At 47.3% G+C, this 25,750-nt stretch overlaps 1 protein-coding gene across 2 annotated transcripts; it reads left to right on the top strand.

The window, feature by feature from the left end:
• The first annotated feature begins 491 nt into the window (after nt 1–491).
• POU2AF1 (POU class 2 homeobox associating factor 1) lies at nt 492–24,086 on the top strand. Of its 2 annotated transcripts, XM_081538112.1 has the most exons (6): nt 9,294–9,452; nt 10,919–10,998; nt 19,444–19,574; nt 20,084–20,126; nt 20,211–20,476; nt 23,683–24,086. In XM_081538112.1, exons 2-6 carry the CDS (start codon nt 10,926–10,928, stop codon nt 23,995–23,997), a joined length of 828 nt encoding a protein of 275 aa, XP_081394238.1. In that variant the 5' UTR covers nt 9,294–9,452; nt 10,919–10,925; the 3' UTR covers nt 23,998–24,086. The 2 variants fall into 2 exon arrangements, with proteins under 2 accessions (XP_081394240.1, XP_081394238.1); XM_081538114.1 differs by lacking the exons at nt 9,294–9,452; nt 10,919–10,998 and adding an exon at nt 492–605.
• Nucleotides 24,087–25,750: the final 1,664 nt, after the last annotated feature.

The following is a 25,750-nucleotide window of genomic DNA, read 5'->3' as shown; positions in this document are numbered from 1 at the left end:
GGTGTTTCCTTCTGTGTTGAGAACCCGTGCCCCCTGGGAATCGCATTTCCCCTTGAGCAGGGCCCAGGGCGGACGGAGTGCTGCCGACACCCCGGTGTGGTGGAGAGGCCTGAATGGGCGCCACAGAAAACCCGGAGCTTTCCAGGGGGTCTTAGCGCCCCTCGCGGGCGCGGAGGTGGGACACAGCTGGACACACCTGCTCACGAAGTGCACACTCACGCACACTTGCCCATGCCCCGCGCACCCGGCCCACTCTGCGGGCCTCGTCCTGGCGCCCACGGCCTCCCGGGTTGGCCGTCGTGCAGATGCGGCCGGCGGGCCGCGAGTGAGCGTGACGGGGTGGCCGCCGGTGGGCCCGCGAGGGCGCGCGGGCGGGTGAGGGCGCCCCACCGGCGAAGAGGTGCAGCGGCGCCCGGGTGGGAGGATGTGATGACGCGGTGCCCCCGCAGCGGGAACTCGGCCTTTAAAAGCCGAGGAAGCAGCCTCCGAGCAGGCGGTGGCTCCACTGGAGGCAAGCACACCCGGGTCTCACAGTAAAGAAGCCAAACTGTCTGCTTCAAAGAGAAAAGGCAACATCCTGTCGCAGGCCATGCTCTGGCAGAAACGTAAGTGGTTTGGCCCGTGGCTGCAGGAGCCGTGTCAGCGAGGGAGGGCCGGGGCTCCAGCACGCAGCCTGAGCCGGGAGGTGCTGGGGGTGACAGGCAGTGGGTCCCGGTCTCCAGCCAGGGCGGCAGAAGGGCGAGGTGGGCGAGATGGAGCCCAGTGGAGAAACCGACCTGTCAGAGGTGATGCTGATTTTCCAGGTTGGAGGGGAACGAAGGGGTGTTCCAAGGTGGGACAGCTCATCCTCTCTCCCACACGAATCACCGTGGTGAACAAAGGGCAGCTGATGATTCACTGAACAAAATTTGGAGGGGAAGGCGGTGGAGCACTTTACCTGAGTGGCTTTACTTTTGTAAACAGCTACTCTTTTAGCCTGTGGTTCAGTTCCGTGGGCTCGTTCCTCTCTGGGTTACTGAGCTTTCTGCCAAAGTCACAATGTGTCGCTGACTGCATGGGGAGGATGTGGAAACTTGGCTTGTCAAGCCTGCCCTCAACTGCTCTCCTATCTTGCCTCCTATCATTATTCTTCGCCTCCTGTGGCAAGGCTCCTGGGTTCCTGCGCAAGGGGGCGTGGGTTTACCTGGAACCCTAGTGTTTATCCCTGGAGTTGGATGGAACATCTGTGAACTTTATTTTCCATATGTGGGACTGAACAGACACTCCTGTTATTAATAATTGAAGTCACACAGAGTTTTTCGGCAGTATTCCTTTCTCAGAAAAACAAAGTCAACTCAATAGCCTCATGAGAGCTGAACCTTCCTGGGGCTCAGTTCTGTACTTCCTCAAGAAAGAGGTACCAAAAATTTGCTCTGTCTTTTTAAAGGTGCTTAGGTCTTTAAAATGCCTTTTAATGAATTCAGGTACACCCTACCTCAAGCGAACTTAATACAAAAGAACCTAGGTTTACAGAAAAAGATAAATTAGGGAGCTTTGCTTTTTGTACAAGATAGTCTATTGGAGCCCTTGAAGTTCTGAAAACATATCTTCATTTAGACATAGCTTACAGTCACTTTATCAGCAGTTCATTGTTTCCTTTATTTCTTGTGTAAATTCTCCAAGAGTTGAGCTTGTTAATGTGTAATGTGAAGGAATGATTTCAAAGTTTCTGAGATTGTGAAGTCTCATCATTGTTTGATGTTGGCAAGATGCAATTTTTTTTTTCTTCAATGAAAAGAAGTGAATTCTAATTTGGGTTTAAGAGTTCTAGGAACCTTCCAAGATACCTAGGGATAATTCTAGTATGGAGAGTGGCTATTGTTCCCAGAAGAAGGATGGAGCAAGATGTTCCCCTTTGGGGGGAAAGGCAGACAGTCCTGTGCAAATGCATTAATGGTGGCAGGTGGGCAATGATGTCCCTCTTGGGAGCTGCTGAACCTCCATATGCCCTGACCCTGACCCTTAGAGCTCAGTGTGTGGGTTTTATGTGAGCCCCTGCAGGGACTTCTGCCCTGGTTCCTACCTGCTCAGAGCAAGTCACTTTCTTCTTTTTAACCCTCAGGTTTCTCATATGTAAAGTAGGGTAAAAATGATACCCACCGGTTCCACAGAGCTACGCTTAGCAAGCTGAGACGCCGTTGAGATGATGTTGTCTGCTGTGGTTCTGCTTCAGTGCCTGAGATATGGGTTGCTTCCTTGTGTACATGAGCTGCCATATTTCCCGCTCTTGGTTACACACTGCATTTTTCCTTCTTTAACTTCTCCTAGGAGATTAACAGTTTCTTTTTAAAGGGGATGCTAGAGGCGTGTTTCCTGTTCACTCCCTGGAGGTCAGTCAGGTGCAGCAAAACCCCATCCCCAGCGAGACCACGTTGTTAAGTTCATCCTCGGAATACCTGTGGTGAATGATTCTACATGTTCAGATGTACATAATCAAAATTCTTATTAATTGCTCTTTGGCACTTTAAAGAAAATTAGGAAAGGACCTCGGCACTGGACCCACCCCCTTAACCCAAGTGAGGCCCTTGTCTAGGGCATTGAGGGTACCTGGGTGACTAAACCCTGTGGGAAAACCAGTAAAAACAGGGCAGCATTGTCAGCCCACTTAGAATCACCTGATAGAAGGTCAGAATTTGAAATCAGACACCAAGAGTGCTGAAAAGGCACTTTCTTTTTTCAGAAAACACCCTCGAGGCATGAGCTGAAATGACTGTATTATGGGGTTCTGGAAAGGGTTAAGAAAACATTCACTTTGTAGATGTTGTCTCCTCCCTACTTGGCCCATGACCCCGGTTTGTAGACTAAATGTGAACGTGGGCTTTGGTTCAGATCAGCTCCTAACTGTGGGCACCCAGAGGCAGAGATCTTCAAGCCACAGCCATGAATCTGCAATTTGCTTGACTGGTCAGTTGAACAAAGAAGTTGTGCTCCCTGCGGATCCACTTGCTGCCCCTCCCCCCCAGGTTCTGCACTGGGTCCAGCAGGTTCCGCGTGGATGTGAAAAACTGATGTCCACCCAGCAAGAAGCCCTTATTAAGGCCAACTAGTAACAGTCCTGTGGAAATAGCAGGTACGATGGGATGAGACAGGCCTGGGTTTGAAAGTCGTCTCTGCAGCTTAATGATTTAACCTTTTCGCATTCTTACAAATTTGGAAAATGGGGTTCTAATGCCTGCCTTACAAGGTTTTTGTCAGAACAAAAGTAGAGAATAGGGAAAGTGTCATCAAGTCTCCTGAGTATTAATGACAGTGGTACGAGAGCACCATCCCTCCTGGGACACCTCCTGTGGGCCCATCTTGAGTAATTTAGGGTTATGCCAAATCTTTTCCAGTCATTTTCCACACTTTGATTAGAATAGTTAAAAGGCATATCAAAAGATTTTTGATTGATAGGACCTACATACAGTTTTCCAAGGGTCTAAATCAGACAGGGGTCTGCAACTGTGGCCTCAGTGGCAAATCAGTCCCACAACCTGTTTTTGTAAATAAAAACTGATTGGGGCATGGCCATGTCTATTCATTTACATATTGTCTAGGGTTGCTTCTGTTCTTGATACAATAAAACAGTTGAGTAGGTGCCACAGAGACCATATGGCCTGCAAAAAACATAACTATCTGGCCCTTTAAAATAAGGTTTGCTGACCTCTGGGTTTAAAATGATTTGGGTAGTATTTAGGTGTTCATTTCTCTGAGTTACTGGGGGCTTGCACAATGACAACACTCATGAGAGATAAAGCTAACAGTCAACTGATGACATGATTTACACAATGCTGAAAAGCTTGACTTGGTTGACTTCTTCTTAAAGGCAATGGAACTGTGTATAGTAGACTCAACACTACTTGTTAGAAAATGAATGAATTGAATGACTGTTCTTTTTTTATTGTTATTCATGTAAGAGAAAGATCTACATTATAACAAAAGAATGGCTTGACTGATTTTCTTTGAACTGACTGCTTGAATTGGTGTCCTATAGGTTTGGCTTTGATGCTCCTTCATTTTAGTGCTCAAGGAGGCATCTTAAGAACAGGGTATACTTCTCATGAAAATATTATGGCATGAATATTTACTTTCAGATAACTTGAACAGAGATTCACCAAATAGATAAATTCAGGTCTCAGAATTCTCTGTAATATAGAATTCTATACTTTAACCCAAGTTTCCTCTAAATAGCCAGCTTTTTGAGAGCCGTTAAAAGTACAGTTAAAGATAAGAAAAACTTGTTATATACATATAATATTTGGAACTCTCCTGCATAAATTCAGATGAACTTCTAACTAGGAGTAATTTAGGTCTGTGGACTGCTTCTAATATTTCTTTTCTGTTACAACCTTTAGTAATATGCCTAATAAACACCCTTGCTTCTTACCAAGTTTATCTATTGATTCAGTGGTTCTTGTTGATAAAGACAATTAGGATCCAAAAGATGGTCAAGAATTCACTGCACAGGAAGAGGTGAAATAAGTGACACACATCAGCTAAACATACAGATTAATCAGTGGAAGAGCTGATGTCTTCAAGGTGGACACTTCTTCTCCCTATATTAACTAGATAAGAAAGCCAACCTTGTCCCCCTCTACAGCTCCAAAGTTCTTGAGTTAGAGGTTTTGAAAGCTCTCTTCTGATTCAAAGCTGCATATCTGGTCTGTTGTGAGGCACAAAAAAGAATCAAGGTTGTCCACACTTATTAGCTAAATACCTGGACATTTAATTCACTCAGAAGTCCTGTAAATTTTTGCGTTTAAACATTCTTATTACAAAGTAAAGATATTAGGTTGTTTTTCACCTTCTACTTTATTTCTAAAGTAGCTTATTTCCCACTAAATGAAGCTGTCTACCAATTTCTCACTTTGAGCCAAACAACCAAAGTTGGCTAATTGATCATTAGCCAACTAATGTTGCTAATTGTGATCATTAACATAATTTTCAGCTTTATGAAATGCTTAACAACATTGTGATTTTCTCATTTTTGTGGAAAAACTCCTTGATAAGAGTGGGCCTGCCTGGGATGGAGAGACCTCCTCTTGTCCTGATTGTACGTTGCTGCTGTTGTTCAGTCATGTCTGACTCTTTGTGACCCCATGGACTGCAGCATGCCGGGTCTCCCTGTCCCTCACTAGTTGTATGAGGCTATGGCAGAAATTATTCTTGCAGGAAGGAGACTTGGATTCCACTTTCAAATCTCTGGGTAATTAGGTATGGGGCCTTAGAGAATGCCACCTAACCACTCTGGGTTGCAAGTTGGCCAGCTATAAAATGGGACTTCTCTTTTCCTGGCTGAGGGCAAGGGGACTGAGCTTGACTAAAATCCTTTTCCAAGTTGAGTTGCTGAGTCTTCATGAGTACTTATTAAAAATACATACTTATTTTCAAAAGAAAAAATGCATATTTTCAAATGCATCCCAGGTGATTCTAATGTGCAGTCAAGCTGAGAACTCTGACTTGGAGGCTGAAATTGATGACTTCTGATAAACGTTTGGACATTGCATTACTATGAGCATAGCAGGTTCAATCCTTTTCACGGAGTAAACATCAGCTATGGGGTGCTAAGTGCTTACCTGGTGCCATGCTGTCTATCAGATGTTCTGTTTGATCAGTTTGGATTGCATTTGACTGTTATTGAAGAGACCAGAAAATACATGGATTTGAATAAATAGGATAGTGGTATACTTTCTCTTACATGGAAGTGGTGCATAGAAGTCTGCAGGGCTATATGGAAGCTGTAAGTGCCAACAGTCCCAGGCTACTTCTCTCTTTGGTCTGCTGGCCTTGGCATGTGGCCTTTGTCCTCACATTTGCTTGCTAATTGCACTGTAGCTGCAGCCATCACATCAGTGTTTCAGACCATGAAGAAGAAGAATAGGGAAAGGCAAAAAGATCATGCTTCTCTACCATGGCTTCTCCCCACCAACACACAACTTCTGCTGACATCTAATGGCCACTCCTATCTCTGTGGGAGAATAGCGTCATTGTTTAGCTGGGCACGTTGTCAATTCTCCAAAACACACGGGTCGATAGCAAGGAAGGAAAGGGCAGGTGCTGGGTGTGGCACCCACCAGCCTTTGCCACACTTGAATGTAGTATCTCATTTAATCCTCGTAAAAACTTCTGGGTTCTGTTTTAAGCTCTATTTCAGAGATGAGAAAAGGAATCTTAAAGATGAGTTAGTAACTTACCCTGAGTGCTGTCTTGCTCACCTGCCCTGTCTCTCTACCAAAGGTTCTTGCCTCATTCATGGGGCTTAGGAGCCTACTCTCGGCTCACTCATGGGGCTTAGGGGTCTGCTCTCGGTAGAAGCACAGGCCTTTCTCATTAGATAAGGGACCATGACACACATGGGGTACCAGCTGGCGAATGTCTGTTCCTACTTTGAAAACTCATTTTTGGCGCATGTGTTTCAGCTTGAAGGAAATGAAGTGTTTGCTTTCCTGCTATATCTCCTTTACTGGGCTCTTTGCAGATAATTTAGCTGCAATGGCAGATTCAAAGAGGAGGGAAAGACCTAGAATCTACCCAGAATAACACAGCTCATGTGTTTTCTGGGCAGCTCCGTGTGGAAGCTTGTGCTCGGAGCCCAGGCTTTTGTCTTCCGGCACTTCTTTCATTCTGAACCATCTGGACTTTGGAAAACTAGGTTGTCCCTTTATGTGTGTGTGTGTGTGTGTGTGTGTGTGTGTGTGTGCGCGTGTGTGTGTGTGTGTATAGATAAGGCATGGAAAGCCAGGTTTAGAGGATTATTTTGATTTAGAGAGTGACAGCTCTGTTATTTCTTTCTTCTTAATGGTTTTCAAGCTTATCCCCTGGGGCAGGCAGAATGAGTTTGAATCCTGGATTTATGCCTCACTGGTTGTATGATGCTGGTGAGTCCCTCTACCTTGCTCTGCTGCCATTTCCTTATATGCACGTTGGGAATGCAGTTCTTCATAGGGTTGTGGTGTTTACTACTGTGCCTGGCATGAAGTTAGCAGTCAGTAGCTGTTAGTTACTATCATTGTTTTCGTGTTCCCTCTCACCTCACCTCTGAGGACAAAGTTTATGCAGCTAAGCCTAGATTACAGTCTGTATGGCCTCTGAGTTCTGCCTTTTTTGTGTGAATTAGCAGGATGTGTATTTCCCATCTTGTAACTCATGATGGGGTTAGTGGTCAAGGCTGATGGTGAAGCTGGCCATTCTGTGACCAAACTTGGAATTTGGGCTGCAATTTCCTACCAGCCTCATAAGGGGGAATGGTGGCAGGCTTGTACTGACTGGCAAACTTGTGTTTGTTTTTTAAATTCACAAGATTGGAATTGAGTTGTCATAATCTAGCTTGAAGTCTGCAAGAAATAGCACAAATGATACCGAAAACTGAAACAGCAATGTGCTGCCTCCTTTTCTTAGTAATGGTTTCATTAGTATCACTTTCTGGGAAGGGCAGGTAGCCAAAGAATTACAGACCAGAATCATACTCAGACCAGGTGTTGGGACCAGAAAGAATCTGACCATGCTTAAGAAAAGCTGAATTCCTTTTGATTCTCTAGCAAGAATCATACATTCAATTGGAAGAGGAGTACAAGGATTTCTATAACTTCCAGGACTGAGAAATGGTGGGAAGATAGAGAAGTGAAGGAAAAGGGAGGCAAGAGAGTTGAAGATAGAAGCACGTTTTAATACTGGATGAAAGCAATACCAACTCTGGAAAGAAGGGGATAGAAGGAAGATCAACCATACATTGATCATCCCATGCAAGCCTGCATCCACCCAATAATGGGATTATTTCCAGCTAGGGGAATCAACCAATGAAATAAGTTATCTTCAGCAGGAGGGAGAGGAGAATGGAATCAGGGAAGGTGTTGTGGTGCATGTAGATGGCTTCAGATGTGCCTCCTCCAGAATAAATGGTGATTAGACTTCTTGCTTAGATTCTGGGGACAGAAGGGGCATCTTAGAACATAAAATACTAGCATTGGGAAGGAGACCCAAGGCTCTCTATGCTGTGTCTGAAACATTTTTGTCACCAACCCCTTTATTCCAACCAAAGCCACTGCAGAACTCTGATACAAAAATCAACATGGAGCAGTTTGAGGAGGATCTTGGAGCTCTGATTGCTCCTTCACCCCCAGACTCCCCCACTTCCTTCCCTTTCTTGGCAAAAAATTCACTGTATAGGCACCTTTACTGTATTCCAGAGTTTTAGATCACAGCCTGACAATTCTGACCTGGACCAGTTGTCTACTCTTAGCAAGAACCCTGATAGCTGGTGACAGGTCCTTGGTTTGAATACTTCCAGGGTAAGGACCTCACTCCTAGAGAAAAGTGAGTCACTGTAGAACTTGTATTCGTCTCCATGAAGCCTTGAAGCTATGAAAAGTCATGTTTTCAGTCTCTGTAGCTACCTTGTGAATAAGGAAGGAGGTACATTCCTCAAAGTTTGACAAGTGATGTCTTTCCCAAGCTTGTTGTTCTAACTTCTTCAGTATCCTTCACAAGGGATTTCCCCCATCATAAATTCACCAGTTAGTAAATCAGAGACTTAACACAAAAGCTCATTTTGACTGGCAGTTACATTCACATCATGCATCAATTATTAGGGCTACCTCCACTCATGTAGGCTGTACTCAGGGCCTCATGTACACCATGAGCCTTATGTCTTAGACAGTTAGGTCTGAGCCAAACATATAGCTGATACTGGGTCTGAAGAGTCCTTCCTCCAAGGAAATGGTCCCCACCTGAAGGTCTCAGGAAAATTTTGCCTTTTTATAGGAATCCCTTTGGTCTTAGAAGTCCCAAACTAGATATTGCTTTAATCAGGGAACAAACAACTGAATGTCCCCTTCTCCAGCTTCTAACTATAGGTTTTTCCTGTTCTGGATTATACTGGCAATTCTAGATTCAGGCTTTGGATCTCAGTCTAAAGAGGGAAGCTGCATCTGTCTCCTCTGCTCTGTCTCCTCACTCTGGTCCTGCCTTGCTATAGACTTTGGGTGAGGACCCTGGGTTGGGTCACCCCTGGGCATGGTCCAGTGCTCTCAGTGGAGGCCCCTTCCTCTGTTTGATCCCTGTTGCTCTAGATAAAGCTGAGGCAGTGCTCAGTATGTCAGTCAGAAGTTTGTCTTGTTCTAATAGGTGATAAAGCTCCCCTCTCTGTTCACTAAAGAGTCCTCCCTCATATACCTTCATGTTTCCCTCCCACATGTGAAATGTGCTCCTAGGCTTCTAGCCCTTTAAAAATGTATCTGTCACAATGGCCTCAGTCACAGCTGCGTCCCTGTCCTTTCGGAGATACATACAGGTTACTCTGTCTGCCACCCAAAAATCTCCAAGGTGCTCCTTCCTGGAGTAGTCCTTAAAAACTAAAACATGCCATAAATTTAATCCTCTGGTGGATTTGGAATTAAAAAAGATCTTCTGCTCAGCTCCTGATATCTCTACAAGAGGTCAGTGCCAGGATTTTCTGGTCTCTTCTCTATTCAAACATGCTGTTTGCATGTGAGATCTTTGACCAATTTCTCTGCAGCATTATTGCCCTCCCTGTCTCCTGAACAGGGCCATCCTGCTGCTGGGGACATCAGGCCCAAGAAACTGAGGGAATACAATGAAGGCAGGTTGAGAAGGCCCTGGGTATGCTGAGGATAGAAACATTCAGTATTAGGACGCAGCTGGATGAAGCCACGTCGGGGTCACTGAGCCAAGGCTATTCTTCTGATGAGTGATGGGCCACAGATTTTTGGCTGAGAACAAAGGAGAAACAGCCATTTCTTGAAAACTTATTACATACTAGGTGTTTGGTTAATTTCATACAATCCTCATGATATTCCCATGAGATGGAGATCATTATTTTCATGCCGCAAATGGAGAACATGAGGCGCACACGGTTTACATTATTTGTCAAGGGTCACACAGTGATAAGCTATGTAGTAGACATTCCAAACTAGATCTGCTTGAGTTCCAAATAACACCACACCACTTTTCAATGCCAAGGATTTTAGGGTTGCGTTAGATGCTTCTTCCCTTCCTAATTGATATGAGTCCACTGTTAGAAGGAGGTAGTCTCTGACTTCACTGAGAGTTGTTGTAGCCTGACTCAAAAGGCTCCCTGCAGAGAGGAATGTCAGAAAGTTAGATGTGAGACTGTCTGGAACTCCTGAAGCCCGCTGATTTCCATCTTGGAATCTGAGTTTCTAGGACTGGGTCTTCTCCTAGGGGACTGATCTGCCAGGGCAGGATAAGTGAAACATGTTTGGGGTTCATCCAGGGTCCCTAGGCTGAGGAAGGATCCTGATCATCTGGGGCTACCTTATTCTCTCTGGGGTCAGGCTTCCATGCATGTTGTGGGCTGAGCCCAACCCCAGAACTGTCTCATTGCACCGGAGACAGAGCAGTTGTGCTCACTCTCCTCTTCATGCAGCCCCTGGAGACAGCGGCCCCCAACTTGCTGCTCATTCAAGCTTGACTGAACCAAGTAGAGGTAAAAACGAGCCAAAGAAGCCCAGAACACTTCAACTGTGAGGCAGATGCAGCTCTGTCCCAGTTTGTAATTCTAAGGTTTGCTTGTGCTATGATCTGATTAAGTCTACATACTCTACCGGCCTAGATGGTAAGCTCCATGATGGCAGGGACGTGGTCTGCTCTGCCCTGTTTAAAGAGCTCTCTGCCAGGGGTCTCCTTGGCACCCTGAGACACGGTATGTGAGACGGGGAGCCCTTTCTGCTCTGGTGACCCCAGTTTCTGTAAAAGGCGGGCAGATGCAGCTGGTTTCTCAGGTGAACCTATCTGCTGTCATTTCAGTCGAAAATACCAAAAATAAAACTTTGCGGGGAATTGTGTGGGTCTCAGTTCTCGCCACTCCTCATGTGAGCAGACTGCCAGTAAGCTTCTCATGGACTTCTCTCTCTCTCCTCAGCTGGGAGATGTCATTTCTTGCTGGAATTGGCAGTCGAGGGAGTGGTGCAAGCCCAGACTCCCAGCCTGGAGGGAGGAAAGGTAGAATTGAGCAGGGGACCATTTGACAGCTGACCTCCGTTGTCGCCCAGAGGAATAGATGAGGTTTGCCCTGGTCTGGGAGGAGGCAGAATGTGAGGCAGAAGAGGGCTGCACTTGGAATCAGATCCTGGGTTTAGCTGTGGACACTGCTGTTTACAAGGGCAGCCCCTGGGCAAGTCACTGAATGTCTCTGAGCATCGCTTTCCTCATCTGTGAAAAGGAGGGTGAGAGGAAGACTTCCCTGTCTATTTCAGAAGTTGTGGTGAAAGCATTTGTGTCAAATTCTCTGTGAGCCACAGGACATCATGCAAAGGTGAAGGTGGTGATTTCTGAGTTCCTGGGAGTTAAGATCATGAGCAGGAAACACACAGACCTTTGGTAGCCCCGCACTCAACATACCCGAGTCTCCAGAAACAGAGTCCTCACACTGACACTGTCTCTGGGAGTCGGGAGCAGAATCCAAGAGCCTTCCATGCTCTACTTGTTCTGCAGGAGGATTGGAGGAGGGTGGACGGCTGGGTGAGCAATGCTAAGCACTCTCGGGGAGGGACACCTCAGCAGTAGGGCCTCTGAGGAAAGAGTCAGAAGGTTCTGACACTAGAGGTCACATGGCTGACTCCACCCAAGGTCATGGGTGGCTCATCCAGAACTCTTGGGACAATTCAGGGAATTCTGAGGCTGCAGAGTGGAAAGTTCAGACAGGAGCTTGGTGAATGAGAGAGGGCTCTGGGTAATAGGGTTCTCTACTTAAGCTTAACATAATTCAGGTGTGGGCATGCTAAGTCGCTTCAGTTATGTCTGACTCTTTGCAACCCTATGGACTATAGCCCACCAGGCTCCTCTGTCTATGGGATTCTCCAGGCAAGAGTACTGAAGTGGGTTGCCATGCTTTCCTCCAGGGGATCCTTTCAACCCAGCATTGAACCTGTATCTCTCAAGTCTCCTGCATTGGCAGGCAGATTCTTTACTAGTAGCGCCTCCTGGGAATTTGGGAGGAGTCAAATGGACACCCTGGCTGTCCATTCAGTGCTGAATTTAGCTTCCTTTAAATAGGGATTACTTGGCCTCTAGACCCCTTGGATCTGGGACTCTGCAGTCACCACAAGTGTATCTTAGGAGCGTCCTTGGCTCCTTTTATCAGGGTGTTTCCTTTGGGTCCTTTAGGCCTGACCAGGTCGGGGGAAGTCCTAAGTGACCTTGGACCTCCTTATATGTTCCCAATGACCTGCCTATGGTTGCTCAGTGAGCTCTGTGGGGGCTGATGGGAATATGCCTCTTAGAATGGGGACACAGGAGGTTGGGGGGGGCAGCGGGAACACCAACTGTTCCCTTCTCTTCTGCAACCGGACCAGAGAACATGGGCTCAGCTTCCATATTTGAGATCTCCTGATGGAGACACCCTAGTCTACATATGAAGACTCACTCCTGTTTGGCTGACCAACAGCCTTCAAGCAACATCAAATCCTAATCAGTTGAGGGTTCACTGTCCGGCATCTTCTGTACACCTTTAAAGCCACCTTTGTTGTCCATCTGTCTCTTTCTCCTCGATGCTGTCATGTAGATTGTTAAAATATGTGAGTGACATGTTGCTATGTCCTGGCTTCAGGGTCTTTCTCAGTCCAGACATTAATGAATAGAAAACCTACATTTACATGCATATGGGATCTCTTTGTTGGCCTATGTTAAAAAAAAAAGTAAACTACAATCTCGTGTAAACTGGGTGGGAAAACCATTCTATAGGGTGTCAAGTTCAATCTTTGGCCAAAGCCCAAGTTCTTTCTTCCAGTCTGGAAAAAAAAAGTCATCCATTGTCTGTGAATGCAAAGAACAAATTTAAAAATATGACTCAGACCTTCACCAGCAACACTTGAAGTAGTGTTCAGTTAAGGGTATGAATAATCCTTTAGCTGAATTGAGTTAAGCTTTCCCGGGAGTCCTCAACTATCTTAGGTCGAGAACACAAATAAGCTTCTTTTCATTAAAGCGAAGAAAAGTGTCAGCAACTTTTACGACTTTGTTTTTAGTTAGAAGCTAGGTTAGCCCTAGGCTTTGAATGCCTTGAATGCCTATTGTTCAATTATTTGGTTTTGGTTTTGCTATAAATAAAGAAAAAAGTTATTGTATTTCTCCTTAGTGGGTCTTTTTTTATGTTTTGAAATATTACTAAAGATTCATCAGGAAAAGAGAGTAATATGTATTGTGGTTATTTTGGAATGATCAATACTGGGTTATGTGTCCTTCTGGGCTAGAAAAGTTTTGTCTTTCAAAATGGCCTCATGTGACTGCATCCTCAAGTTTCAACCAGTCAGTTGTAAATGGGAAGCACTGTCAACGAGAGATTGTCAAGATGGGTGGGATGGGTTCCCCTTCCTGGTTCCCTGATGATGGAAATGTAGGCTCACCCTGAATCCCTTAAGGCAGCGGTCCTGACTGGGGTTCAGCTCACAGCCTGGCCCCGTTGGCTCCTGGGTGATCTGTGACTGGACAATGGCTGGGAGAAGAGCATTCTTTCAAGAATATCTTGGGGGCTGTTCTAGGTACCTCCTGCCTCAAGAGGGCTCTCTTAAAGCTGCCCTGAAGAGATGCCTGGGTGTTGGCTTCACTGGGACCTACCTCTTTAGTTGTAGCTTTCTTACTGTGGTGTGAACATGGTTTGCATGGGGGTCATTAAATAAACAAGTGTTGGCGAGTTTGCATGTTTCCTTGGTGATGTTTATTATACCTCATCAAGGAACCAAGGGCCATGTTTATTTAAATCGGTAGAATCCTATGTTCCCGAAGCTTGGTGCAAAGCAACCCAGGGCCCACATGCAGCCAGAGTGCTCCCTCAGGTGACCCTTGGGCTTGACTCTGTCATGGTCTGTGCTTTCCAGTGGAACAGCAGCTGCAGGACTCTTATTTTTGTGATGTGGAGCATGTCCGGGTGTGTGGCAGGGGGAACTGAAATAGCCTCTGCTGACTTTTTATACCTTCAGATTTTTTCGTTGCTCATTTTGGAAAAGGGAAGCCCTCAGTGGGGCCAAATTCATAAGTTTTTCTGTAAATGAGTTTTGTTTTTCTCCCAAACAACACTGCTGACTGATTTGCAGTGGTGGAAAGATAATATAGCTGAACTTCTCAGACTAAAACTGGAGTTAGAGAGTCAAGAGGCTTGTGTTTAGGTGGAAAGAGTTTTCTCAGTGCTGGACACGTGGATGCCCCCAAGAGACGTAAAGGGCCTTCAAACCACAGGATAAATGGTGAGAAAACTTCAGGTTTTGAGAGGTTACCTGTACCTGCATTTTGATTGGGGGCTGTGAAAATCTCTGGTCAGCTCCACTTTGGGAAATTGGACTTTCATTTCTGCTTATGTATTATTATTTTGATTTCTTGCTTTATGTTCCTTGGCTCTTCTTTTATTTAGTATTATTGTCTGAGGAAATTATTTTGATAATCTTAAAATTTTCTTTAGTTATTTTATAGAGGGATCCAGAAGACCCAAGGCAAAGCAATCATGACTTCAGACAAACTTATTTTCCTCTTCCAAATTTCTATTTGTGGGCTCATTTCTCATGCTAGTGGCAGTAGGGAGTCCCGAGTTTACTGTGGAATTATAGATGGTTATGTTATTGCTGCTTCACAAAAGTAGGTGTGAAAGATGCCAATTGCAGGTTTTCCATCTTGCAAATACATTTGGCCACTGGGGTCCTGTGGGAATTGTCTTGAGGCTTCAGATTCTGATATTACATGGGCACTTTGCAAAGACACTGTCAGAAGCACCCCCACTCTTGCCTGCTCCCCTGACAGCAGTGGCAGAATTCCTTGGCAGTGCTTGAGGACTCCTGGGTGGGCAGCCAGGAGGTCCTTGGGAGCTGTGGGAGTTTTGTGACTGCAGTAGGAAGGGGTGGGGACCTTGAAACTGCTCTCCAGATGGTGGCTGTTCCAGGGCACACCTGTTGACACTGTGGGTTCTGAGGAAGTGCAGACCTCAGAGTATGATGACCTCTGCTCACAGCAGCTCCCCAAGCCCTCTTTGTTCATTGATTCCAAACCAACAGGAGGCAGGAAGCTCTCACTTGCCAGGAAGCGGGAAGTACCCAGGTGGCTGCTTTGCAGCCTGGCAGTCCCCGTGTCTGCTTCCGGGGAGGCAGTGGGATCCGGAGTCCCCCTGGCCCTTCCCCAGAAATGTACAAGCGGATCAGCGGGGGCTGAACGGAACACCTGTCTGAGGTGTGTGCGTGGGGGATCACGCCTTTCTTGTGCCGCAGATGAATGAAGAGTGTGACCACCGTGCTCAGACCCCCAAATAACTCTATCCTTCAGTTTCTCCCGAGTGCACAAGGCCTCAGGCCGTGCTGTCTGCCTAAGAATAGCTAGAAACTCAACCAGAGACCAGTGTAGGTTGAGTGATATGGGTGTGAACCATCTGCTGGAGCTGCGGGTAACCCTGAGAATGGGTGACCAAGGTGCAGGAGGGCAGGCCCCACCCCCCCACCATGTCAGGCCACACCTGGGGCCTGTGGGCACCACTGGCATCTTCATAAGGGGAAGTGGCAGAACTTGTGCTGGAGTGATGCAGACAGAAGGAAGGTCTGCTGCTAAGTCGCTTCAGTCGTGTCCGACTCTGTGCGACCCCATAGACGGCAGCCCACCAGGCTCTCCCGTCCCTGGGATTCTCCAGGCAAGAACACTGGAATGGGTTGCCATTTCCTTCTCCAATGCATGAAAGGGAAAAGTGAAAGTGAGAAGGAAGGTCAGAGGGATTCAAAACACATCATTAAGAAGTAGCTGAAAGAAACAGCGTGGGAATCACTCTTTATCAGTTGTAGATATCGTCACTAAGTACAAATAGAAACAAACTAGCTCTGTTCAGAGGGGACAAACATGAACAATATTCCTATTTTACTACATCTTAAAGCACTTCAGAGAGAGGTTAAAATTCATGAGCCCTGTCCTCAGTGAGTTGTTGATCACTGAGATTTAGCACAAAGGCAGTCAGAACATGGGTTCACAGTGGCTGCTTTTTATGGCTGTCTTAACACAAAGCTCTTTGCCAATCTAGGTTTAATTTTTATTTATACACTGATGTTTGATACTATGGGAGGAAATCACAATCAACATATGGTAATTCAAATATTAATAATAAAGTTTGGCAATTTTTTTAAAATCACCAGCCAGTGCCTGCTGCTTTCTGCCTATTATTTTCCCCACTTCTATTGTCTTAATTTAGTTTGCAATAAATTATTCTAATATTCTCACTCTTTCTTGGAATCCAAAAAAGAAATAGCTGAAGGAATAGAATGTTTGTTTCGACTCTATAGGTCACCTAGGATCTGTCTTCAGTTGCTGGGAGGGGACCCAGCTACAAATATCAATGATGGTGTTAGCTCACATTTATTTAATGCTTTCTCAGTGTAAGCTCCAGAGAAGGCAGTGGCAGCCCACTCCAGTACTCTTGCCTGGAAAATCCCGTGGACGGAGGAGCCTGGTAGGCTAAAGTCCATGGGGTAGCTAAGAGTCAGACACGACTAAGCAACTTCACTTTCACTTTTCCCCTTCATGCACTGGAGAAGGAAATGGCAACCCATTCCAATATTCTTGCCTGGAGAATCCCAGGGACGGCGGAGCCTGGTGGGCTGCCGTCTATGGGGTCGCACAGAGTCGGATACGACTGAAGCGACTTAGCAGCAGCAGCGGTGTAAGCTCTATTGTAAGCATTTACATGTAATTCTCAAATTACCTTACCAAATACAAACCATTATGATCCTCATTCTGTCGATGAGACAGCTTTAAATGGATCATGAATTCTGAGTTTCATTAGAAGGTAACACAAGGGAAATGCTGCTTGTCACCAGGAGGCAGGTTGAGTAGGAGGAAGAGCTTTCTGACATTAGTGCTCTCCAGAGGAAGGTGGATGTGGGTGGAGAAGAGGAAGAATAATAACATGTGTTGAAAGTTGACCACATGCTGGATGTGGCTTTGGAAGCTTCCCGTGTATTATTTCAGCTAATCCTCACAAGAACCATGTGAGACAGGAACTATTAGCCCCATTCTACAGATGAGGAAATTGAGGCTCGGGATGTAAATCAACCGAGACCTTTCCACCAGAAACTAATAGCCCAGGTATCTTAGGCTCTTAAGTCCATTGTCACTCTGCTTAAACAAAGATGATGGTACACAGGGATCCCCTGGCGCAGGTCCCAGGCTGGCTTTCTCTGCTACACACTCCTCCTTCAGCCTGAATTTCACAAATTGTAACTGCTTTATCATTCATCTGTCCCACTAGACTGCAAGATGCGTGTGGGCAGTGGCCACATCTATCTTGTTCAGTTCTGTATTCCCAGCGCCCAGAATTATTTGAAAGAATAAGTGAGTATCAGTAAGGATCCCTTATATGACAGGGGGTTTTAGAAAGAAGATAATCTCTTCTTGGGATGTTAAAGGGAGATCAGGGATGAATTAGTAGGGGTTCTAATCCCAGCAGAGCTTCAGAATCACCTGAGAGATATTTATAAATACAGATTCGTAAGCCCACATCAAATGCCCAGAATCAGACTGTTCGGAAGCAGGGTCTGGGTATCTGTGTTTGGTATCACTCCCCAGTCACGTCAGCTTACTTGGCCAGGTTAGGAAGCCCACTTGAATGTGTCTGAGTCTGGGGCCCTCTGACTCTCATGTATTCCTGCAGCGCTTGGACACCCCTTCCCTCTTCTGCCTGCTTCTCTGCCTGGGCTTCCAGGCCCAGCCATGTTTGTGTGGAGCAGGGATGGAGGTCTGGTGCTGGTCAGGCTTGGGGTGTTATCAGCTGGGTATTTACTGAGCAAAGTTCGGTCAGGGCAGCGCTGCGGATCCGGGTTCAATAGATATCTGGGCTTCCAGGCTTTTGATTCAGAGCCCGGGTCCTTGGGCCCTTATCAGTGATACCATGCGAGCTGAAGGCCCAGTGCTACTTGCCTTTCTGGGCTGACCCAAGTCTGCCTTCCAGGGGTCCAAGGTGCCAGGCTTCCATCTGGAAGGGCAGACTGTCACTGCCCAGCCATGGCTGCTTTGGACTTGCTCACCTGGTTGGGGAAAGCCCCGTGTTCCAGCCCGTGGTGCTTCAGTTTCCTGGCCTTGATGACAAAAGGCAGAGGGACCCTTCTGTGAGAAATGAAGCTGGACACTCTCTGGCCCCAGGCATATGGGTCACCATTGGTTATTTGTCCTGGGGGCTGCAGAGAACCTGGGAAGCACTTACTGCAGCCCATTCTAAATGTCCAGGAAAGATGAAGGGAAAATGAGTTGACAGCACATTTTGAGAAACCATCCAACCAATTAATCAATCAATAACTTATTAAGTTTATTATGAACGTGCTACTTGGGAAGATATAGAGAAATAAGGTATACTATTTCACCTTGAGAAGTTTATAGTCTAGCTAGGGGCATAAGAAATTTACAGCAAAAAAGGGATTACTAATTATTACATAGGCTACAAATTTATTTGAATGCTTGTATTTGAATTCTGTGGAAGTGAAAGTGTTCCATCACTCAGTCATGTCCAACCCTTTGTGACACCATGGGCTGTAGCCTACCCAGGCTCCTCTGACAATAGAATTCTCCAGGCAAGAATACTGAAGTGGGTTGCTGTTCCCTTCTCCAGGGCTTCTTCCCGACCCTGGGATCGAACCTGGGTCTCCTGCATTGCAGGCAGATTCTTAACCATTTGAACCACCAGGGAAGCCCCTAACCCTGTCTAAGCATGTACTGTGTGTGTGTGGTGCTGAGTCACTCAGTCGTGTCTGACTCTTTGCAGCCCCGTGGACTATATAACCTGCCAGGCTCCTCTGTCCATGGAGTTTTCCAGGCAAGAATACTGGAGGGGGTTGCCATTTCCTTCTCCAGGGCACCTTCCTGACCCGGGGATTGAATCTGTGTCTCTTGTGTCTCCTGCATTGGCAGGTGGATTCTTCACCACTGCAACACCTGGGAAGCCTGTATTATGCTTCTCATTTACCATGTCAGTGACTCCTTATGACACTCCTTTGATAAGAAATTGCCAGTTAAGAGGCACAGAGAGGTTTAGTGACTCACTCAGGATCACACAGCTAGAAAGTGTCAGAGGCAAGTTTTGAGGCCTGTGGCATCTGACTCAGAGTCCCTGCTCTTACGCCATCCTCTGCTGCCCCCTATGATGAGTTCTAACCTGTCTGGAAGTGTTGAAGAGGCTGTAGGATGAAGCAAAGTCTGTGGGCCCTGGTGGTCAGCTAGGAGGGTCATAGTAGTAGTCTTGGGTGAGGAAGAATCTCAAGAGGTTGAGAAAAGTGAGAGGGAATCCTGACCCTGGGAGGAATGTCCTAGGAAGTCACGTGTGGTCCTGCACCTTCAAGCACAGCTTAGGTGAGCAGGCAGACCATGGAGGAGAGCGGGCACCTTGGGCTGGGGGCTGTCTGCACAGGGAGATGAGTACCACTGATGCTCTCTTTGCAGCCACAGCTCCAGAGCAAGCCCCGGCCCCACCCCGGCCGTACCAGGGCGTGCGCGTGAAGGAGCCGGTGAAGGAGCTGCTGCGGAGGAAACGGGGCCATGCCAGCAGTGGGATGCCGGTGACGCCGACTGCGGTGAGGGGGCCACTGTGATTGGAGTGTGTGTGTGTGTGTGTGTGTGTGTGTGTGTGTGTAGGGGGTGGGGAGTGGTCCAAGGGGGTCGGGTGGGGTGTATGTCCTTGCTCCATGGGATCCTCAGCGAGGGTATGAGGACCACATGTCGCAGAGGTGTGGCTGCTGGAGATCGGGCCCAGGGCAGAAGAAGTTGAGTCACTTGAAGCGGGGTGAGGAATCCCACTTGAGCAGCAGTGGTCTCACACATCCTGGTAGGATTTGAGGGTCCCCCTGGGACAGGATGAGACTGATTCCCTAAGTGCAGAGCCTTCTTGCTCAAGGGAAACACCCACCCCCTGGAAAGTATAGGTGGTGCTGGTTGTTTCGCGGGGCAGGTGCTTGTTCTAACGAGGGGGGTTCTTGCCCTCCACCCCCTCCTCTGCTGCCCTGGGACCCTCTGGGCGAGCTTCCTGCAGATGGCTCGCTGGAGGTGGCTGAACCCTGCACCCCATCTTCCTTCCCCCCTCTAGGTGGTGCTCCCCCACCAGCCCCTGGCGACCTACACCTCAGTGGGTAAGAGCTCCCTGCGGCCCCGGCCTCCTCCCAGCCCCTTGTCTGGATGTCACGTGCAGCTCTGTAACTTCCTACTTCCCACAGGTCCTTCCTGCCTTGACATGGAGGTCTCTGCCTCCACAGTGACGGAGGAGGGGGCCCTGTGTGCGGGCTGGCTCTCCCAGCCCGCCCCGGCCGCCCTCCAGCCCCTGGCCCCGTGGACGCCCTACACCGAGTATGTGTCCCACGAGGCAGTCAGCTGCCCCTACTCGGCTGACATGTATGTGCAGCCTGTGTGCCCCAGCTACACGGTTGTGGGGCCCTCCTCGGTGCTGACCTACGCCTCCCAGCCGCTCATCACCAACGTCACGGTACGTCACATGAAGGCATTTATGCAGAGGGTGCCCTTCTAGAACCTGGGCTGATTTCCTGCCCCTGACCTTCCTTGCTCTTGATGCCCAGGATAATCAGGTCATCTAAGCCCTCCCTGTCCTCCAGGGTAGAGTGTAAGGTGATCTGACACTAGAGGCAGAACTCAAAAAACTACCCAGTAGGTGGTTCTCACTCCATCAAAAGTATAGTTTTCTGAAAAGTTGTGTCATGTGTTGCTCAGCCTAGAAATTTTCTTAAAAACCTCATTATTGGGTGAATGGTCCCGGTAGGCCTTCTTTCGTTCCTAGTGACTTCAAATGTCTCCCATACAAAGGCTGATGGCCTCCTTTGTCATGCCTTGTGCTCCCTGGGCTGGCATGCCCACTTGCCTGCCGGACTACCCTATCTCCCCTGCTGCCTCAGACATGGTGGGTCTCAGGGATGAGCCTCAGTTTTTCCTGAATGAGGAGCCAGGTGATGTTTGCATGGAGTCTCTTGCCAGAGCCAGCCTCTCCTTTCTACTCAGATGATTTAGGGGGTGATTATTCACCCAATAATGGGATTGTTCAGAAAATTTCTAGGCTAAGCAACACATGACACAACTTTTCAAAAAACTGTATTTTTGATGGAGAGAGACCCACTTGCAGGGTAATTTTTTGAGTTCCACCTCTGGTGTCAGGTCATCTGACACCCTGCCCCTTCATTCACTAGCTATGTGACCCCAAGTACAGTGACTTAATGCTCTGAACCTCAATGTTCTCATCTGTAAAATGGGAATACTGACAAAAGGGTTGATGTCATGATCGATGGCCTGATGCACCTAGACTGCTTAGAACACTTCCTGGGCTCAGCCTGGTTTCCAGAATACAGAAAGCACTCAATAGATACGAGTTATTATGATTGCTTCAAAGTTGACCAACAGCATTGACCAAGGGCTATCTTCAAGTGCCGGATAGGAAAGAAAGAGTTTGCTTCCCTAGAAATGGAAGGAAGAGAAATATTTTTATGTTAATGGTGCCTGTTTGACCAAAGGAATGGGAATCCCCCAGGTGTTCAGAGGGGAAAAGACCAGTGATTACAGCTGTATCCAGCACCAGCCCAAAGAAGGCTGTGGGAGGCAGAGCAAGGCTCTTATGACTCACTGCAGAGCCCACCCATGATGATGGAGCTTGCTTTGGCCCCAACCCCCTCTGTTTACCTCAAGGTCCAGTGTCATCCTGAAGCTCCTCCCCTTCAAGCACCATCCAGGCCTGGGTTGCAGGACCCCTCCCCCTCCACACCCACCGGCTGCTTAGCAAACCAGTGGTGGGACCTGAATGATGGTGGATGGGAAGCAGTTCATTCAACACCCCTCCCAGGCAGCTCATTTCCATATCGGAGGCCTGGGGTGTGGGTGGGGAGTGGTGGACACAATGGTTCCCAACCATTTCAGGACCAGGAATTCCTTTCATTATTTATCCTTTTCATCAATCCCACCTCTTGCTTTGAAAAGTTCTGTGTATCAAACAGACCATATTTATTAAGAAATAATTTATTTGTTTTGCCATTTTGTAAATTAACTCATCAAAGCTGGTTAGCGCTAACAACGTCCACTCCTGATCCGCAGGAGATAAGACCTGTATGATGGGTTGATGTAATTCTATCCCTGAGCCAAGAAACCTGCAGTGGTAGTTGACCTGCCCATTATTTATCCTTTTCATCAATCCCACCTCTTGCTTTGAAAAGTTCTGTGTATCAAACAGACCATATTTATTAAGAAATAATTTATTTGTTTTGCCATTTTGTAAATTAACTCATCAAAGCTGGTTAGCGCTAACAATGTCCACTCCTGATCTGCAGGAGATAAGACCTGTATGATGGGTTGATGTAATTCTATCCCTGAGCCAAGAAACCTGCAGTGGTAGTTGACCTGCCCAGGTTTATGTAGGATTTCCATTTGGATTTTTTAAATACTAGAAGTGATAAGGCTTTGTTGGGAGGCTGAAAGTCCTCTTGAGATTCTCTCCAGCTCCATTATTCTATAGAAAAATACCCTAAAGCCTTGCTACTCAAACTGTGGTCTTTGGACCAGCTGCATTGGCATCACCTGGGATCCTATTAGACGTGCAGAATCCAGGTCTGATCAGACCTCCTGTACCAGAACCTGCATTGCAGCAAGGTCCCAGAAGATTGAAATAAGCTCTTCCCCAGTGGTAAAGAATCTGCCTGCCAATGCAGGAGACACAAGAGACGTGGGTTCAATCCCTAGGTAGGGAAGATCCCCTGGAGTAGGAAATGGGAACCTGCTCTATTATTCTTGCCTGGATAATTCCCTGGACAGAGGAGCCTGGTTGGCCATAAAGAGTCGGACATGACTGAACACACAGTGCTAATGACTCTAATAGTTTGTTCTCAAGACACAGTGGCCACTGGAGGAAATGTGACAGGGGACAGAGGGTGATGGGGAGGTTTTGGACTCTCACACACACGTCATTCCATGCAAAGACAGTCCTCCCCCACCTCCATCAGTGGCATCCAGGCCCTGGTTTTGGTGGCTTGAGCTGGGATTTGTAGGATGGCTGCCATGCAGGTGAAAGATACTGTTTACAGAGCACCTGGGAGAACGGCCCTGACCTTTGGTGGTCCCTGGAAAGGCCACAGGGGGCCTAGCTAAGCGGCAGCAGAGGATGAGGTAATGGGAGGCTAGTGGAGCTGAACTCAAGGGGTCCTCAGAATCCCAAACCTCCTGTGTGGAGCCAGGATGGTCTTTGTGTTTAGGCACAGCAGTGGCCACTTTGCAATACAGCTGCTATGCTGTGTGACGGGCTTGTTGTTTAATATGCTGTTTTCACACTGATGCATGTCACCTCTCCACACACATATTTTGGTATCTCTGAAATCTGGATGCATTTTATATTCAATGAAATCTGGAAAAGCATCTGTTCTTCGCTCATCCCTGTGATGTCAGTTCTTTGTGTAATCTGTTTTACGGATGAGAAAACAGAGGCTTCAGGTGGGGAAGTATGAGAGGCATATACCTAGTGAGTGATAGGGTAGGGGATGTGGAAGTTTGGCTTGGGGGAGGCTTTGCGCAGGGGAAGGTAGAGCCCTCTGGAGTGAGATGGCAGGAAAGGGCTGAGGTGAGGGAAACAGAGATCCCCGCAAGGACCAGGGTGAGCAGTGGGTACCCAGGGCTGCTAACCACCCTGCATCTCCCCCATCACAGACGAGGAGTGCCGCCGCGCCCACCGTGGGGCCCCCGCTGGAGGGCCCCGAGCACCAGGCCCCCCTCACCTACTTCCCGTGGCCTCAGCCGCTGTCCACGCTGCCCGCCTCCACCTTGCAGTACCAGCCTCCAGCCCCAGCCCTGCCTGGGCCCCAGTTTGTCCAGCTCCCTATCTCCATCCCCGAGCCAGTCCTTCCGGACGCCGAGGACCCCAGGAGAGCCATCAGTTCCCTGACCATCGACAAGCTGCTTTTGGAGGAAGAGGATAGTGATACGTACGCGCTCAACAACACGCTTTCTGTGGAAGGCTTTTAGGGCTGGCTCCCACCAGAGCCTCCTGTTCAGCACCCTGTTCCCTGAAACTTGGATTTAAAAATGAGCCTGGGATCAAGGCCTCAGATGCATTTCTGCTTGAAGTTGCCATTTCATAACTACACTTTCTACCCAAAACTAGAATTGTAAACCAGACTTTCTCCCACCCTCTCTCCCTCCTTCCGTTCTTCCCCATCTTTCTTACTTGCCCTTTCTTATTTCTTTTTCCATTTCAGTTCCCTTTTGGGGAGGTATTAAGGATTTTAAAGATAAGATTTGATGCCAGGTGTTGCCTAATTTCTGTGGCCCAGGGTTTTCATTTCTGTCACGTTCCCTTCCTGGAGAAGGCCCCTTTTTCCAGTGCTCCCTGCTTCACGGTAGCAGCAGCCCCACTGAGCCGTCTGCAGGCAGTGACGTCCCATGCTTTGTCATTTTGAGATGGACGGGGTGCCCTGTGAGAAGAGCAGCCCTGCCAGCATCTCCAAGGGCAGAACCAACGCTGGAGGCCTTGAGTGTCAGTTCCCACAATTGCTCCTTTGTTTGCCGTTCTCAGCTTTGGCCAGCTCTACGGTCTAGGCAGCAGGGTCTCAAGGCCTGGGGCTCAGCGAGGGTGGAGGGTGGGGGGTGGGAAGGAACATCAGAGTGGGTAGGGGCTGGACCGGGGCGAGGGGCGGACAGAGGAGGGTTGGGGACATGGAGTGTGTACATGGGGGAGGGTGTGGGGGCAGGGGAGAGCAGAAGGATGGAGGAATGATTTGCTTTAATTACTTGGTTATTAAGAAGGGGAATGCACTTAAGAAAAATATAGCTTTAATAGATGGTTTTGCTGCTCTCCTTGAGGATACTTGCAAGGAGAGCTGAGCTTTCGTAAACAGAATGATTGTATATGTCTTTCCATGTCCAGACCCGGCGAGGCTGAGTGCAGGCCAAGATCCACTGAGACCATTGAGACTGGGTCCTGGCTGAGCACGGCCAATGTGCCTCTTAAACTTAGACCACCCTTATGTGGAGTCAAGACCTCCCCGCCAAGCACCATCCTTCCTGGGGCTACTAGAGCCTCAGTCAGAAGGACTGCTAGGTTTCATTTCCATTTTTGTTTTGATTTTTTTGCTGGAGAAACATCAGATTTGCAGGGCCTGAGCACAGTTGCCACCAGGCTGCTCATCTCCCGACAGCGGCTGTATTCGTGGGAAACTAGCATTAGTTGGAGGACTCCATATAGAAGTAATGGACTCTTCTGGGGAATGACATAGATTTGCCATTTTAAATAACATTTTGGAGAAAAATTGCCTTTTTTTTTTGGATTTTTTTTCTGCTTTGGGTTTATTTTTGACTTAACTTTCTGGTATCTGCCTAAAGTCCCCAAAACAGATATCTTGAATTGTTTTATTCAGACTTAATTTTTTAGATTTAAAAAGTTAAAATAGCATTTTAGATAACAAATTTCCATCTTTGTTGGCAGTGGTGTGAATAGGCAAGAGAGAAGGGAGTCTCAGGCTTGTTTGATCAAAAGCCCTAGTTTCCTATAAAAAACACTATTCAAGATTTCCCCACTTACTATTTGAAGCTTTGAGAAGGTGCAGAAGCAGTCTCTATTAGGGAGTTTAAGTCGGCAAAACTAGCAAAAAAATAAAATAGAATACTTGACATATTTGCTAAGATTTAAGACGTGTTTTTTTTTTTCTTCTTTTCTTGAGGTCAGATATCTTGGTTGTAACCATCCATCTAAGTTTCTTCCTGGGATTTTCTGTTAAGA

Source organism: Giraffa tippelskirchi, chromosome 11, assembly GCF_054371585.1.
Source record: "Giraffa tippelskirchi isolate mGirTip1 chromosome 11, T2T-mGirTip1v1.2.pri, whole genome shotgun sequence".
Lineage (NCBI taxonomy): Eukaryota > Metazoa > Chordata > Mammalia > Artiodactyla > Giraffidae > Giraffa > Giraffa tippelskirchi.
This window is presented reverse-complemented; position numbering and strand designations above follow the sequence as displayed.

Excerpts from the sequence above, each read along its gene's own strand:
- POU2AF1 (XM_081538112.1), top strand. The coding sequence starts at position 10,926 with ATGTCATTTCTTGCTGGAATTGGCAGTCGAGGGAGTGGTGCAAGCCCA. Across the intron at positions 10,999-19,443 it reads CCAGCCTGGAGGGAGGAAAG|CCACAGCTCCAGAGCAAGCC; the intron begins GTAGAATTGAGC and ends CTCTCTTTGCAG. Across the intron at positions 19,575-20,083 it reads TGCCGGTGACGCCGACTGCG|GTGGTGCTCCCCCACCAGCC; the intron begins GTGAGGGGGCCA and ends TCCCCCCTCTAG.